Source organism: Cyclopterus lumpus, chromosome 25, assembly GCF_009769545.1.
Source record: "Cyclopterus lumpus isolate fCycLum1 chromosome 25, fCycLum1.pri, whole genome shotgun sequence".
Classification (NCBI taxonomy): Eukaryota; Metazoa; Chordata; class Actinopteri; order Perciformes; family Cyclopteridae; genus Cyclopterus; species Cyclopterus lumpus.
The window spans coordinates 4,555,580-4,570,467 of record NC_046990.1 but is presented as its reverse complement, the minus strand read 5'-3'; the positions used below and the strand labels follow the sequence as shown (position 1 = coordinate 4,570,467).

General features: G+C 42.8%; 1 protein-coding gene across 1 annotated transcript in view; it reads left to right on the top strand.

Moving 5' to 3' along the window:
* tgfb2 (transforming growth factor, beta 2) overlaps positions 1 to 14,888 on the top strand; it is a 62,717-nt gene that overhangs the window by 43,128 nt on the left and 4,701 nt on the right. Inside the window, 4 exon segments of the mRNA XM_034529166.1 lie at positions 8,623 to 8,755; positions 8,851 to 8,961; positions 14,648 to 14,772; positions 14,774 to 14,829. Coding sequence (XP_034385057.1) covers positions 8,623 to 8,755; positions 8,851 to 8,961; positions 14,648 to 14,772; positions 14,774 to 14,829 — 425 coding nt within the window.

Sequence of the window (14,888 nt, the reverse complement as noted above, 5' to 3'; positions counted from 1 at the left end):
CATGTTTTGTTTTTTTTCCTACTTTTTGAAGAAGGCTTTGTGTCGGCTTTGGGTTTGTTGTATAAGGAAGTTTTTTTGTTTGGTAAAAGTGGGTGGTGGGCTGAGTGATCCAGTACATGTTCAGAGGGGCATTGTCCTATCTCTGGTTTCAGCTGATACTGATGACATTAATGTGTTTGTCAGAGACCAGATGAATGGTCCTGGGTAGTAGTCTGGATTTTATGAAAAAGAAATCAGCAAGAATTAACTTGGTAAAGAGTGGTGCTTTGCAGGTTGAGCAATGGGCAGACAAGGAAAAGCCAAAGGTAGCCAGGACATAAAGATCTTGGGTTTTTGGAGTTTCAGTGTAAGAACTGGAAGGGTGTCATGGAGCAAGTGTTTGCCAAACTGTCCTAATGGAAATAGCTGCTGCCTCCGCTTTGCTATTGGTTGCCTCGATCCTTTGGCACAGACTTACATCCACCAAGAGGCCTGGTTCAAGGAATTCAGAGGGCAGTTGTGGATTTCTTCTGGTCAGGGCACCACTAGCAGAGATCAGTAAGAGGGTACTGGAGGGAGGATAGGGCCTGGTAAATATTGCAGCACGTATCACAGCCTTCACGCAGTTAAGCTGGGGCATCTCATGATGACTTCTGTCACTCCTCGAGCTGAACTGCTCCACATAATATACCAGTCTGCGGACCAGGCTGGTAAAGGAAGTCTGTGCCAGAAGTCTTCAGAGTGTTTGCTGAAGACCATACTGTATCTGACCAATCGGATGATGAATATGAAACAATGCACCATCTGAAATCAATGTTCCAGTCTTGGTAGAGTTTTCAGGCAGCTGCAGTCATGGTTTCAGGGCTTAGGAGATAATTTATATATTTTTCTTTATGATCCACACTACTCTGCTAGGACGCAATTCCTGTTCATGCATTGATGAATTTCACTTAAGAACTGGAAAACAAGGAAAAAAGGGGTCAGGGGTCAAATAACGTAGTTCTGACGCTTACTGGGCTGATTGCAGCTCGACTGACAAATAAGACAGAAGTGTTTGAGCATTTGGGTTGTGCAGAATGTGCTGTGTTCAGCCTGAGCTGTCACAGCCTGGCTCAGAGACAGCAACAAAACAGGGTAGAGGTAGCAGCTCCAATCCTAAAGGAGTGTCCAGAGTAAAGGGCGGGAGAAATGCCAGACAAGGAGAGAACGTGATAGAAGTGCCGATGGAGCCAGAATCTAGTAGCTACTCTGGAGCCTGAGATGAAGAGTGGAATATGTTGGTAGTAAGCTTTGGGATTTGCAGAACTGCAAGTAGTTGGCAAGAGTCTCGATTACTGTATTTTGAAGTAAAAGATGGATGTGACCTGGCCAGATCGGTTTTGGTTCACTTTAAGTAGAATATCATGCTGTCTTCTGTAAAAGAACAAGTCTGATTTTTTTTTTTGTTTTGTGCAGGCTTTTAAATAGAAGACCTTTACGAAGTGAGGCTAATTGCTAATGTCAATAAGTTGAACGTTCCCTAACATCTAACATACCGGACAGCCTGACGATATTTTAAGCTTAACTTATGGGAGCTAACTAATGCTACGGGGTCTACCGGTGTCTACAATTGGCAAACTGAAAACTGAAGCCTAAAGGGTGTCCACTTGTTGGGCCTGTGCTGGTAAGTTGTGCTTTTTAAAGTCCTTTCTGTGTAACAACTGTCAATTTAGCTAAACCCAGATCAAATCACAAAGCTGGAAGGAAGAATATCCACACTTTACCAGATCCAGGATGCTGAGAAGCTAATAGACATAGTCATCTTCACACCAGTGCCTGAGTGCATGATGCCACCGCTCCCTTTCCTGCTGCTGATGCCACTCTTCCATTCACAGTCCAATAGGGATTCCTGGCTACGGCTTGGGGCAAAGGTTAAAGCCCAATCATCTCCACTCCATCCTATCACAGGCCATGGTCCCTGGTTGGTGCTTGCAGCAGCTGGATTGGGAGGCATCACTCTCCTACCCATCAAAACGTGAATGTCCAGCTGGAAAATAAATACAATATCCTTGCTCTCCATGGTTTCCCTTCTCTGGCAACAGATTCCCAGCCTTCCCCACAATCTCACCTACCGCCCAGTGGGTCCGACAGCCCTCGGTCCCCTACAATAATACATTTAATAATAATACGTTTATTTATATAGCACCTTTTAAAAACAGAGTTTACAAAGTGCTCTACATAGAAGCAAGGTAAAAACATAACATCAATACAAGTAAACATTTCAGAAAATACACGAGGCAAAGGAGACAATGCCATATAGGCAATGAACACAATAGAGGAATAGAAAATTACAAATGCAAAATAAAGCAGAACAGACAAACTAAAATAGGGGAAACAAGGGTAAACTGCATAAAAGGATGACATCACTTAAAAGCAGTTCTATAAAAAAGGGTTTTAAGAAGTGATTTAAAAGAAGCTACTGATTCTGCTAGCCTTATCCCCTCAGGTAGGTCGGTCCAAAGTCGAGGGGCTCTGATGGCAAAAGCCCGGTCACCCTTTGATTTAAGACTTGACTTTGGAACGGCCAGAAGGACCCCACCGGAGGATCTAAGGCTGCGAGCTGGCTCATATGGGGCTAACATTTCAATGATATAGCTTGGGGCCAGTACCAGGTGCCCTTTAAAAGTGATCAGCAAAATCTTAAAATCAATTCTAAAACAGGGAGCCAGTGGAGAGAGTCCAGGACTGGAGCAATGTGATGCCGTCTGTTAGAACCAGTCAGAAGCCGAGCTGCGGCATTCTGGACTAGTTGGAGGCGGGAAATGGATTTTTGATTTATGCCGGAAAGGAGGGAGTTGCAGTAGTCGAGAGAAAATGAGTGCATGAATGACTTTTTCCAGATCTGAGCGTGACAATATGGGTTTGATTTTTGAGATTATTCTTAATTGAAAGAAGCAGGACTGGACAATTTTTTTGATCTGTGATTCAAAATTTAATTGAGAGTCAAACATTACACCCACATTTCTGGCAACAGGTTTTAAATAAGCAGCCAGGGGACCAAGTTGACTCTTGATGAGACTGGTGTTATTGTTTGGGGAACTGAATAATATGACTTCTGATTTTGAGTTATTGAGCTGAAGAAAATGTTGAGCCATCCAGCAGTTAACGTCAGAGAGGCAATCTAAGACAGCAGCCAGGCTCTCTGGGTCACCAGGTCTCAGCGGAAGGTATATCTGTGTGTCGTCTGCATAGCAATGAAAAGATATGTTGTGTCGTTGGAGGATTTGGCTGAGTGGAAGCATGTAGATAGAAAATAAAAGTGGACCTAAAATTGAACCTTGTGGTACACCACAGGTAATGTGAGTCGTAGAAGACGAGTGATTACCCTATGGTGACCGAGTATGATCTTTCTAAAAGGTAAGAATAAAACCAGCCAAGTGCAGTGTCCTTGATGCCAACCCAGGTTTTGAGGCGATCGATTAAAATGGCGTGATCTACAGTATCAAAAGCTGCACTAAGGTCTAAAAGAATTAAACCGGCGCTCTCCCCCCTGTCTGCTGCTAAAAGGAGGTCATTAGTTACCTTGAGGAGGGCAGTTTCTGTGCTATGAAGTGCTCTAAAACCTGACTGAAATTTCTAGTAATGTATAGTTACCATGTGAAATGGGAGAGCATTTGAAACCTTTTCTGTGAATAATAGCAACCCCCCCTCCCCTGCCTGACAGCCGGGGTTGATGAAGGTGGGTAAAATCAGGGGGGGTTGCCTCTATAAGAGGACTACAATCTCCCTCAGATAACCAAGTTTCTGTGATGACAAAAAAAGTCCAGTTTGTTATCAGTAATAAAATTGTGGCATAAAAAAGACTTATTATTTAGTGATCTGATATTTAAAAGACAAACTTTTGCCAGATTCATATTAATTGGAGGTAGTGAGGGATGTTGCAGGGGAACTCTAATCAAATTATTATGGTTAGCAGCAGCGGGATATGCCACTGAGCGTGTTGCAGTGGGTATGTGGTAGGAACTAATGGAGGTAATAAAAGGTGTATCAGTCCGGGTTTGGGGAGTGTAGTCAGCAAGAAGAGTAGAGGGTGGTGGGGTAACTGTAACAGTTCCTAATTTTGTGCCACCATCTCGCTCTTGGAGACTGTTGTTGTGATGACGAGCTGCAGCGATGCGCTCGGCCGACCAGAGGGAGGGGATGGAAAGCGTGGAGCGATCAGGCCAGGAGTAAACAAACTTTCTGCGGGAGGCTCTGTGGATGGGGTCGACGAAGGAGTTAGAGTGCCTTGATGGCTGAGATGAACGGAGTAGCAGAGAAGTTGTTGAGCCCGAGGAGCTGCGACGTGGAATCAGGGTAGGAAATTTTAAAATAAATTTCAGTCAGTGGGGGCAATTTTGAAATCCAGGGGCATTTATAAAAAAATTGGGGGCACTTTTTGAAACTTCTGAAATAACATTTAAGCTTTGTTCAAAATAATAAATATCCTTATTTAGGCTTACAGTATATGAGCAACTGTCATCAAATGACAATAAGAAGACTATTAGGCAGTAGTCTACAGATTTAAAGTGTTTTCTTAGATTGTTTTTAACACAGAAATCAGACAATCATATTAAATGTTATTCTTAGTTCTTTGTGGTTATTTATTGTTATAACAATTTTTAAACAACTATTAACAAATTATTATTTTTTTATATATTATAACATACATAACAATTTTTTATAAACGTAATAAAAGGGCTATACATAGATTAATTCAATTCAATTCACAACCAATTTTTCAGAAAATGAAAACAAATATTAAATTATATGTACAGTGTAGACAAATAATAAATATGTACATATGAGTGGCTTATTTGTAAAAGAGCACCAGTTCATCATCGTCATCTGTGTCACTGTCAGCCATTGGAAAAGTTGCTGGTATGACCTGCTGCCTTGCTCAGAGGGTTTTATGTGAGGCCGCCTGGCTTTCTTCTCACAGCAGATTCTACACATGCTGTATCTTCTTCTTCTGGTCCCTCCAGTGAGATCATCATGAGGTCTTCCACTGTGTTGAGATTGAACACACAAAAACAACAATAGTATGTTACATATGATAAGGGACTTAATCTAAACATGTAACCCTTGAAACCCCAGTCAACTGCAGTCTCAACTAATTGTATTTATCCCCAAATAGAGGATTGTTGTGAACCACAAGATGGCCGTAACTTATGAGGATGTGGCTACACTCTAGCTAACGTTCGCTAGCTAGCAAGCGAGCCTTTGGAGCTAACGCACCATCAGAGCTAAAGCAAACTAAATAAGTTCAAAATAATTACTACTAGTTATCACTCACCGTAGGCGATGGCTACGTATTTTTTGACGTTGTCGCTCTTCTTGATGAAGTCCGCAGAAGAATTCAACCTGTGCTGGGTTGACGATGAACATTTCTCCTCACACTCACAGGAGATCAAGAAGCGCTCCATTCGGTTCATCACTCACACGCAACATCGAGGCGAAAATCCAAAACATGATATGGCAACTGGACCGGGTCAGGGCTACGATGTGTTTTTGACAAGTTCATTAAATTATCATAATTATTAGAGGAAATTATGGGGGCATTTTTTGCCCCTCCTAGTGATATCAGGGGCAAAATTATATTTCTTAGGGGCAGTTTTGCCCTTTGCCCTTGTGTATTTCCGACGCTGGGTGGAATACTGCAGAACCATGCCAGCCGGGGAGGATGCAATCGCCAACCACGGACCGGATCACCGGAGCATCAGGACCGCTGAGAGGCGACCAGCCTCAGAGCAACAGCATGGAGCAGGGAGTCGGCTGGCTCGTTGGCAGCCTTCGGCCGGTAAGAGACCGGTGGCCAGCCAGCAAGAGACTGTCGGCTAGCCAGCCAACGGCAGTTGTCCAGGATTGTCCAGGCGGCAGCGGTGGAGAGCATCCAGCAGGGAGTCGGCTGGCTCATTGGTAGCTGCCGGCCAGCAAGAGACCGTCGGCTAGCCAACAAGAGACTGTTGGCTAGCCAGCCAACGCCAGTTGACCAGATCGCAGCGGTGGAGAGCAGGAGCCAACGGCAATCACAAAATAAAAAATAATCCAAGATTTGCAGAATAATTAAGTCAGAAGAATGGCTACACTGTTAAATAAAATTCAAAATAATTAATGTTAAATTGTAAAAAGGTAGAAAAACAATGTGCTTTTGACAAGTTCATTAAATTATCATAATTATTAGAGGAAATTATGGGGGCATTTTTTGCCCCTCTCCTAGTGATATCATGGGCAAAATGATATTTCTTAGGGGCAATTTTGCCCTTTGCCCTCGTGTATTTCCGACGCTGGGTGGAATACTGCAGAACCATGCCGCCGGGGAGGATGCAATCGCCAACCACGGACCGGATCACCGGAGCATCAGGACCGCTGAGAGGCGACCAGCCTCAGAGCAACAGCATGGAGCAGGGAGTCGGCTGGCTCGTTGGTAGCCGCCGGCCAGCAAGAGACCGTCGGCTAGCCAACAAGAGACTGTTGGCTAGCCAGCCAACGCCAGTTGACCAGATCGCAGCGGTGGAGAGCAGGAGCAGGAGAACGGCAATCACAAAATAAAAAATAATCCAAGATTTGCAGAATAATTAAGTCAGAAGAATGGCTACACTGTTAAATAAAATTAAAAATAATTAAAATCAATGTTAAATTGTAAAAAGGTAGAAAAACCTTAAATAAAAACAGTCATAGATGGAGCGGCGTTAAGTTTTCGCCAGCGTCCCATTTGCCAGGCTACAGTAAAATCTACAATCCATCAGCCAGCCGTTCCCAAGCCCTTCTCTTGTACCAGGGTTTGCTGCTCTATACCGCTCTTTACATTAAATCCCTCAACCAGAGTGATCCTAAGGTCCTTTTCTCCACATAAAAAAAAACCTCCCTTCAACCTATGGACAATAGGTTACCACTCCTTAACAGTTGAGAAATGTAACTCCTTCCTGTCATTCTACAAATCAAAATTGAGACCATCAACAACCAACTGTCCACTTCGAGCAAATAATTAAACTCCACCAGTCTTTCAAGGTGTCCCCCAAGGTTTGGTACTCTGTACTCTCCTCTTCATCCTCTACATGCTCCCCCCTTGGTAACATCATGACTCTTTCAAAACCTCCACTGGTTCCCATACAGCAAATCATCCAGTTCAAGATTCCCCCCACTCCCACCCGCAACCTCAGATCTGTTGACGCCAACCGCCTTACCCCCCCTACTCTGTCCAAGCACCGGGCCTGGGGGGGTGAGGGCCTTCCTTATTGCTGCTCCTCCCTCTGGAACTCTCACTCAACTGGTTTAACAGTATGTTGTTGATATATATATATATATATATATATATTTTTTTAAATGTCTTTTAATATGCTCATACAAATATGTGTAAAAAGAAAACGCATGCAAATAAAAGTGAGAATCGAAAACATACAGTGGTGAAGAAGCACAAAGGTCTTTAAAAGACAATGTGGGTTACAAAGTGAGTCATCTAAAGGGGTCAAACAGTACAATCATCCAGAAATCTGATTATTTTCACTATATACTGTGTGTCTGAGCTTCAGTGTCTGTCCTGTCAGGTTTCCCACACCAGTCTTAACAGGAGATCTCAATAAAAGCAGCAGGGATTGTGTTTTACACATTAAGCAGAGATGAGCCAACATAAACACATGGTTCTGAAGGACAGAATAACAGAGGTCTGTCCAGCATCTGGTTACACTCTCACTGCTCCTCTCCCAGACCTGGCCAATCAATCAGAGAAAAGAGCAGGCTGATTGACCTCAACCAACTGTCCTCCAAAGCTATGGCTGCGTGTGTGTCTTCTATGTTGATGTATTATGTTATAACTGCTGTGGATGCACTTGCTAAACAATATACTATTATCCAGACTTCACTCAGCAGTCGATATTTGGATGTGAAACATTGCACTAGCATTAAGTTGATCAAAAGAGAGCCTTCCATCATTATCTGCTTGCATTCGGACTGTGACATCTCCATTTAATTGGATATGTGCATCTACTGCTGCCTGTATCCAAACCGGAGGCCTGTACTACAAAGTAGGATTTGATTAGGGTTACCAAGGTAACTTCAGGGTTAACTCTGGGTTTTCAGACAACCTACGACAGAGGTTCACTTCTTACCGGGATAGATCGCCATGGTTACTTACGCTGAACACCTTGTCCTACCATCAGTCCCAATATGTGTCTTTTAACCATGACAACAAACCTAAACAGATTTAAGTAGTTAAGTTGCCTAACCCTAATCAAACCCTAACCACAGCACGCTAATACCAGTGGGAGTGGGAAACTAATTATATACATTGGCTCCAGCGCCCCCGCGACCCTAATGAGGATAAGCGGTATTGAAAATGGATGGATGGATAGATGATATTGACAAAAATAACAATAGAAAAATGATATACAAATTATATGGATTAGTAATAACTTAAATTCACAGTAATAATTGCAAATTATGGCCAGTAATGGTTCAGCAGCATGCTCAACTGCTCAAACTAATCAATTATATATATATATATATATATATATATATATATATATATATATATATATATATATATATATATATAAAAATGTCTAAAATATAATTTCTACTCTACTACTACAATTTTGACCTTTCATGCATCTGTTTTGTACATAGATTTTAGGACACAAGGACTTGACATCTCCAACACAGCGATATATAGACAGCAAGGTGGTACGAACACAAACGGAGGGAGAGTGGCTATCTTTTGACGTGACAGAGGCAGTGAATGAATGGCTAAACCACAGAGGTGAGTGTCCTCCCATCACTGCAGCACATTTCTCATAATGTATTGCAAATGCTACATGTTTGCATCCCCTCGTTGTGACCTTTGTTTCTCCACAGACAGAAACAGTGGATTCAAGATCAGCCTGCATTGCCCGTGCTGCACGTTTGTACCATCAAATAACTACATTATTCCCAACAAGAGTGAGGAGCTGGAGGCACGGTTTGCAGGTTATTTGATTAAGAAAATTGTTACGGCATGTTCAAGATAATGCTGGTGATATTCTTTATTGTAATATTGTCAACAATCAATATACCTGTAATGATGCCTCTAACATTACATTTCCACAGTCTGGCTTCAGTTCACCAACTCACTTTTTGCATCTCCAAAATGTCTGTATGCATGGGTCAGAGTTTCCATATGGGTGCGCACTTTCTCCGGTCAAGTTTCAATTCAATTCAGTTTATTTTGTATAGCCCAAAATCACAAATTTGCCTCAGACAACCTCAAAGTGGCGTACGACTCTTTCAGGCCCCGTTTTGTGCGTATGCAAAGGTAATAAATGGTCATTACATATTTTTAAGGTTTTTTCTGACCAAGTGGGTGTGAATTGGTTTTCCTCTGTTTTGCATTTCTAATACAAACAAATGAGCCACGGTCACTAGCATCAAGGTCAAGAACACCACTGGAGGGGGAGTGTCTGTTTGATAATAAATAAAGCTGCACTTGGAGGGATTGTTCAGGTTGGGGTGAGTTTAGGAGAAATATACTTGGGATTTTGGAAGGTGATTGTATGCTGTTGTTTAGATACCGTGGTGGGAATATGAAAGTCCAGGATTATGGATAGATAGGTTGCCAGTTGAGCAGACAAGGTCCATGGTATGTCTATGATTGTGGGTGGAGAATTTAACATACTGGTTGAGGTTAAAACAATTGAGACGGTCCATAAATTATATGCTGAATTGGAGGTGAGATTGCCTATGTGAATGTTGAAATCACAGAGAAGAAGGACAATGGTAAAATTGTGTTGAGCTCGGTGAGTAGTTCAGATAGTTAAGAGAGGGTAGCGGTGGATGTCAGTGACCATACATTTGGGTCCAGAGAATATAAAGGCCAGATATTCAAAAGATGATGGAGTTAGGATTGAGATTTGAATGGTTTTGATGTCCTTACATTGTATAACTACAGTTCCACCCCCAGAGCCCTCAAAGCAAGGTTTGTCCATGTATGGATGGCCATCAGGTATGGTTTGTTCAGTAGAAAATAATCACGCAGAGAAGATCAAGCATATTGTCCATGATAAAGTCATGTATGAAGAGACTTTTATTGTTATATGATTGGCTGTGGAACAGAGCAAGTTTTATGCGGTGTCACAATCTGATTGGTTGAAATGACCTTGTGAGGGGGCGCAGATGGGCTTGCGTTCATGAGGTTTTTTGTTTGTTGTGATGATGTAATGAGAACATAAGGAGAGACCACAGAGACAATATTGAGTTTTCCAATGTAGAATTATTCCTTAGACTACCACACGGACATCGACTCTTTTGCCTCCTCCGTTTCTTGACTAAATCAGTACCAAAATTGATAGCGTCACCTCTGTCAGACACATCAAAACGTTCCTGAATCGGAAGCCATGGATGAGCAGTGAGGTCTGCCTCCTACTGAAGGCCTGCGACACCGGCCTTCAGATCAGGTGATCTGCAAGCCTACAGCTCATCCAGAGCCAACCTGAAGAGGGGCATCAAGAGGGGCCATGTGCAGCCACAAGCTAAGGATTGAGGAGTACTTCTACAACAACTCCGACCCTCGACGCATGTGGCAATGCATCCAGGCCCATTACGGACTACAAACCCTCCAACACCACCAACCGAACCGGTGACACATCCATTCCTGATGAGCTGAACAAACTTCTATGCTCGCTTCGACAGGAATAACCAGGAAGCTGCCATCATAACTGTGCCCCCTGCAGACCACCAGCCCCTCTCCCACACGGATGTGTGGATTGCGCTGAGCAGGATCAACACACGTAAGGCTGTGGGCCCTGATGGCATCAGTGGACGTGTGCTCAAGGCCTGTGCTGGGCAGCTGACTGGGGGTCCTGACTGACATCTTCAACCTGTCACTGGCCCAAGCAGTTGTGTCAACGTGCTTTAAAACCACCTCAATCGTGCCAGTGCCAAAACACTCCACTGCAGCAAGCCTTAATGACTTTCGGCCTGTTGCACTTACACCCATCATAATGAAGTGCTTCGAGAGGCTGGTCTTGGCTCATCTCAAAACCTACTTACCACCCACTCTGGACCCCCTTCAATTCGCCGATTCACACCTCCTCTACCCTTACCCTGAGCCACTGGCGTTCCACAGGGCTGTGTGCTGAGTCCTCTCCTCTACTCCCTGTTCACCCACGACTGCGCACCTGTACATGGTTCCAACACCTTCATCAAGTTCGCAGACGACACAACGGTGGTGGGCCTCATCCATAACAACGATGAGTCGGCCTACAGGGAGGAGGTCTGGCAACTGGCACTGTGGTGCGCCAACAACAAACCTGGCCTTCAACACACCGGAAAGACCAAGGAGATTATTGTGGACTTCAGAAAGACCAAACGCTGCACACACGCCCCCTTCCACATCAACGGAACGGAGGTCGAGCGTGTCTCCAGCTTTAGGTTTCTGGGTGTCCACATCTCCGAGGACCTCTCTTGGACCCTCAACACCTCAACCCTGGTCAAGAAGGCACACCAGCGTCTCTTCTTCCTGAGGAGACTGAAGAAGATCCACCCCAGATAGCAAACTGACTCCGTTCCGGATCCGCCCGGGAGATATCATAAGCTCCAGAAACGGATCTGCAAAACGGGTCCGGATCTGAGTCTAGATACACACCGTTCCGGCTCGTATCCGGAACGGCTAAAGGTCAAAGATCCAGACCAGATACGGCCCGTATCCGCCCATATTCAATTTGGACCCGTTCATAAAGCGGCTCATTTGGCCCAGATCATCCATTACTCAAAATAACTACAGAAAAATCTCAGAGCTGACAAACATATTTAAAAAGCATCAATGGAAAAAAGAAATGCAACTATAAATGATATCAAAAACAGTTTATAAAGGACAATTATTTTTAGATGTGTACAGATTATATTTCATACACATTAGGTTTGTTCATTGGGGGGGGTATTTACAGCACGCCTCCTGGAGCTACCCGGTCTGCTGCCAGGTTGAACCATCTAATGGCATGTTTTCAGGATCTCGTCGTCTGTGGCCAGCACGTGTGACCTGATTCTTTGACAGCATCTGTAATCACACAAGCAGATACAAATCTCATTATTCCTCAGTGCAACATACAGCAAACATGCAGTCTAAAAGCTAGTTGTTCCATACACTAAGATAGTGTTTTAATGGATTAAAACAAATCTGGTCATTATAGAACCATATCATTAAAGTTACTAGTTTTAGAAAGTTTAAACAGGTATACAATTCCCTCTCAAATGAGTCTGAGTTGCTGTGAAACGTTTCCCTCCTAAAATGTTCCAATTAACATTTCTTACCTAAAATTCGACGGGGGTCAGTTTGTGTGTCACAGCCGTAAAAATCTGAGGATGACATTGCAAATTGTCAAGTAATTCTGCTATACAGAAAATATACATTGTATTGGCAATGCATGTCTTAAAAGAATTGTCTTTAAAATCAATGCATACATTATTTTGACCATATAATAGTGCTTAATCTAGCAGCTTCATCCAGACGCAGCTCGAGGCTGTGTGGGCTATGGATTTATGAACCCAGACACTAGGGTGTTTGATATGTTGACGTTTGTGGGACTTCCACAACAGAAATAGTGGTAATTTATTCCATGGTGGATATTTCATGCCATAAATGAACCATTAACCCCGCCCCTCTCTGGAGTGTCTACAATAACCACAAATCACAAATCACGGTAGTAAAGTAGCGCGAAAAAGTCAAAACCCTGAACACAGCGTTAGCCGGAAAAACTGCCCAGACAGCTTTTTTGTCCTTAACTTACAAGCTAAGTTACCACACACGTTATTTACTGTCATACAACACCACACAGCTCAGCTGCCGGCAGCTGTCAGTCAAACATGCATCTGAGTCCGAAGCAAGAGTCAGCAATACTCCGTAACATTGTGTTAGTTGAGGTTAAGCCCGGTAGCAATGGATAAAAATAGCAAAACATTGTTATTAATAATAATCTAACTACTAAACATAAAGTACAAATAAACCCTGTTAGTTAATCAGCTATTGACATTTTAACTGCATTTCACAGGCAGGAACAGAGCAGCTTAGCTTTTCGCTGCGCATTCAAGGCTAATGTTGGCCTAAAGCCCTAAGCTAACGTCTGCTAGTTAGCTTCGTCCAACTAGCAGACTAACAAATTAACTAACTAACTAACGGTGACATTACTTTTAGAGAATTCAATACATGCCAATAACTCATAGCGGGTTCAACAACCAAACATATAATTACTTCAAACTCCACAAGTCAATGTTAGGGAAAAAATGAGGGAAATATGGTGCATCCAGCTAACGCTACTACAGATACCAATAATATATTAGATGTATTCAGACAGAGATATTACGAAACGAGCCATAATTCGACAATCCCAACCAATATTCAATGCAATACTTACCTAACACTTTTTAGAGACTTGCAGCGCAGCGGGCAGCAGGTTAGAAAAGACATATACATATATCTGCATTGCACTTTTTTATTTATATATATATATATATATATATATATATATATATATATATATATATATATATATATATATATATATATACTGCTCTTTGCACTGCTGGTCAGATGCTAACCAACATTTCTTTGCCTCAGTACCTGACAATAAAGTTGAATCTGAATCTGATATCAATGTTACAGAGTTTCTGTGGATGTAGCGAGATTGTTAAAGATAGATTGTTCCAGATAAATCCAACCAAGCCTTCCATGCACACCTCCAGTCTCAGAAAAGCCCTTTTCTCATCATCGTCTCTCATCGCCGCAGGCCACCTCAAAGCTCCATGCTTCACATTCATTCCACTTCAAGACACTTAACAGCCAGCATGCCATATTTAATTTCACCTGTATTGCTCAAGATACATGACTGTATAAGATGCATGAACATCAGAAACCCTATCGTATCTGACACAGTCATGTGTGAATCTCTTGGCATCCTTATAAGAGCTTGTGGACCGTCAACAGACAGATTATAAACAACAATGAGACTTCATATAAAAAGAAAATCAACAATCTTGCAGTGGTGCTCAGAAAACAACCTACTGCTCAACGTCAGTAAAACCAAGGAGCCGATAGTTGATTTCAGAAAAAAGGAGGCGAAGACACACACCCCTGTCTACATTAATGGAGCTGAAGTGGAACAAGTTAGCAGTTTTAAGTCTCTGGGAATCAACATCACAACAACCTGACATGGTCATCACACATCTCCATCCTGGTGAGGAAAGCTCATAAACGGCTGTATCTCTTAAGAAGATGCCACGTTCTTTGGCATGGGAACTGGCCCTCCACATATAATAGTTTTTACTGTATATTTATATTTATATATATATATATATATATTGTATTTTATATTGTAGAACAAAACCTTAACATCTCTTCAGATTGTGTTAACCAAAAACCTTATTTCAAACATCGAACCAAAAACACATTGACTTCAAGAAGAAGGAACCGCAAATGTAGGAATGCTAAATCATTTCTTGGTTTTAGGATTTTAAGTATCAACATTTTTGGGATCGGCCTTCATGTCCCCTTCCAAACATGCTGGTGGGGCGAAGAGCCTGCCATAATGTGTGGTGTGGTGTGGGGGAGGGGGTTGCAAGCATAGTTTCACATATTTGACTTAGTACTGGCATACAGTAAATACAGCTTTTAATGTGTTTCCAGGTATTGATGACAGCTTCATCCATGGCGTTGACCTGAAGGTGTTTAAGAAGCGGCGGCACAGCACTCGGGCTCCACACCTTCTCCTCATGCTGCTGCCTTCATACCGGCTGGAGGTCCCAGTCTCAGTCCCAGCACACAGGCCATCGATCCAAGAGAGCGCTGGATGCCGCCTACTGCTCCAGGTACTGATCTGGAATTACACTTGCACATCAGAAGAGATTCTCTCCTCTTTAAGTTTTCC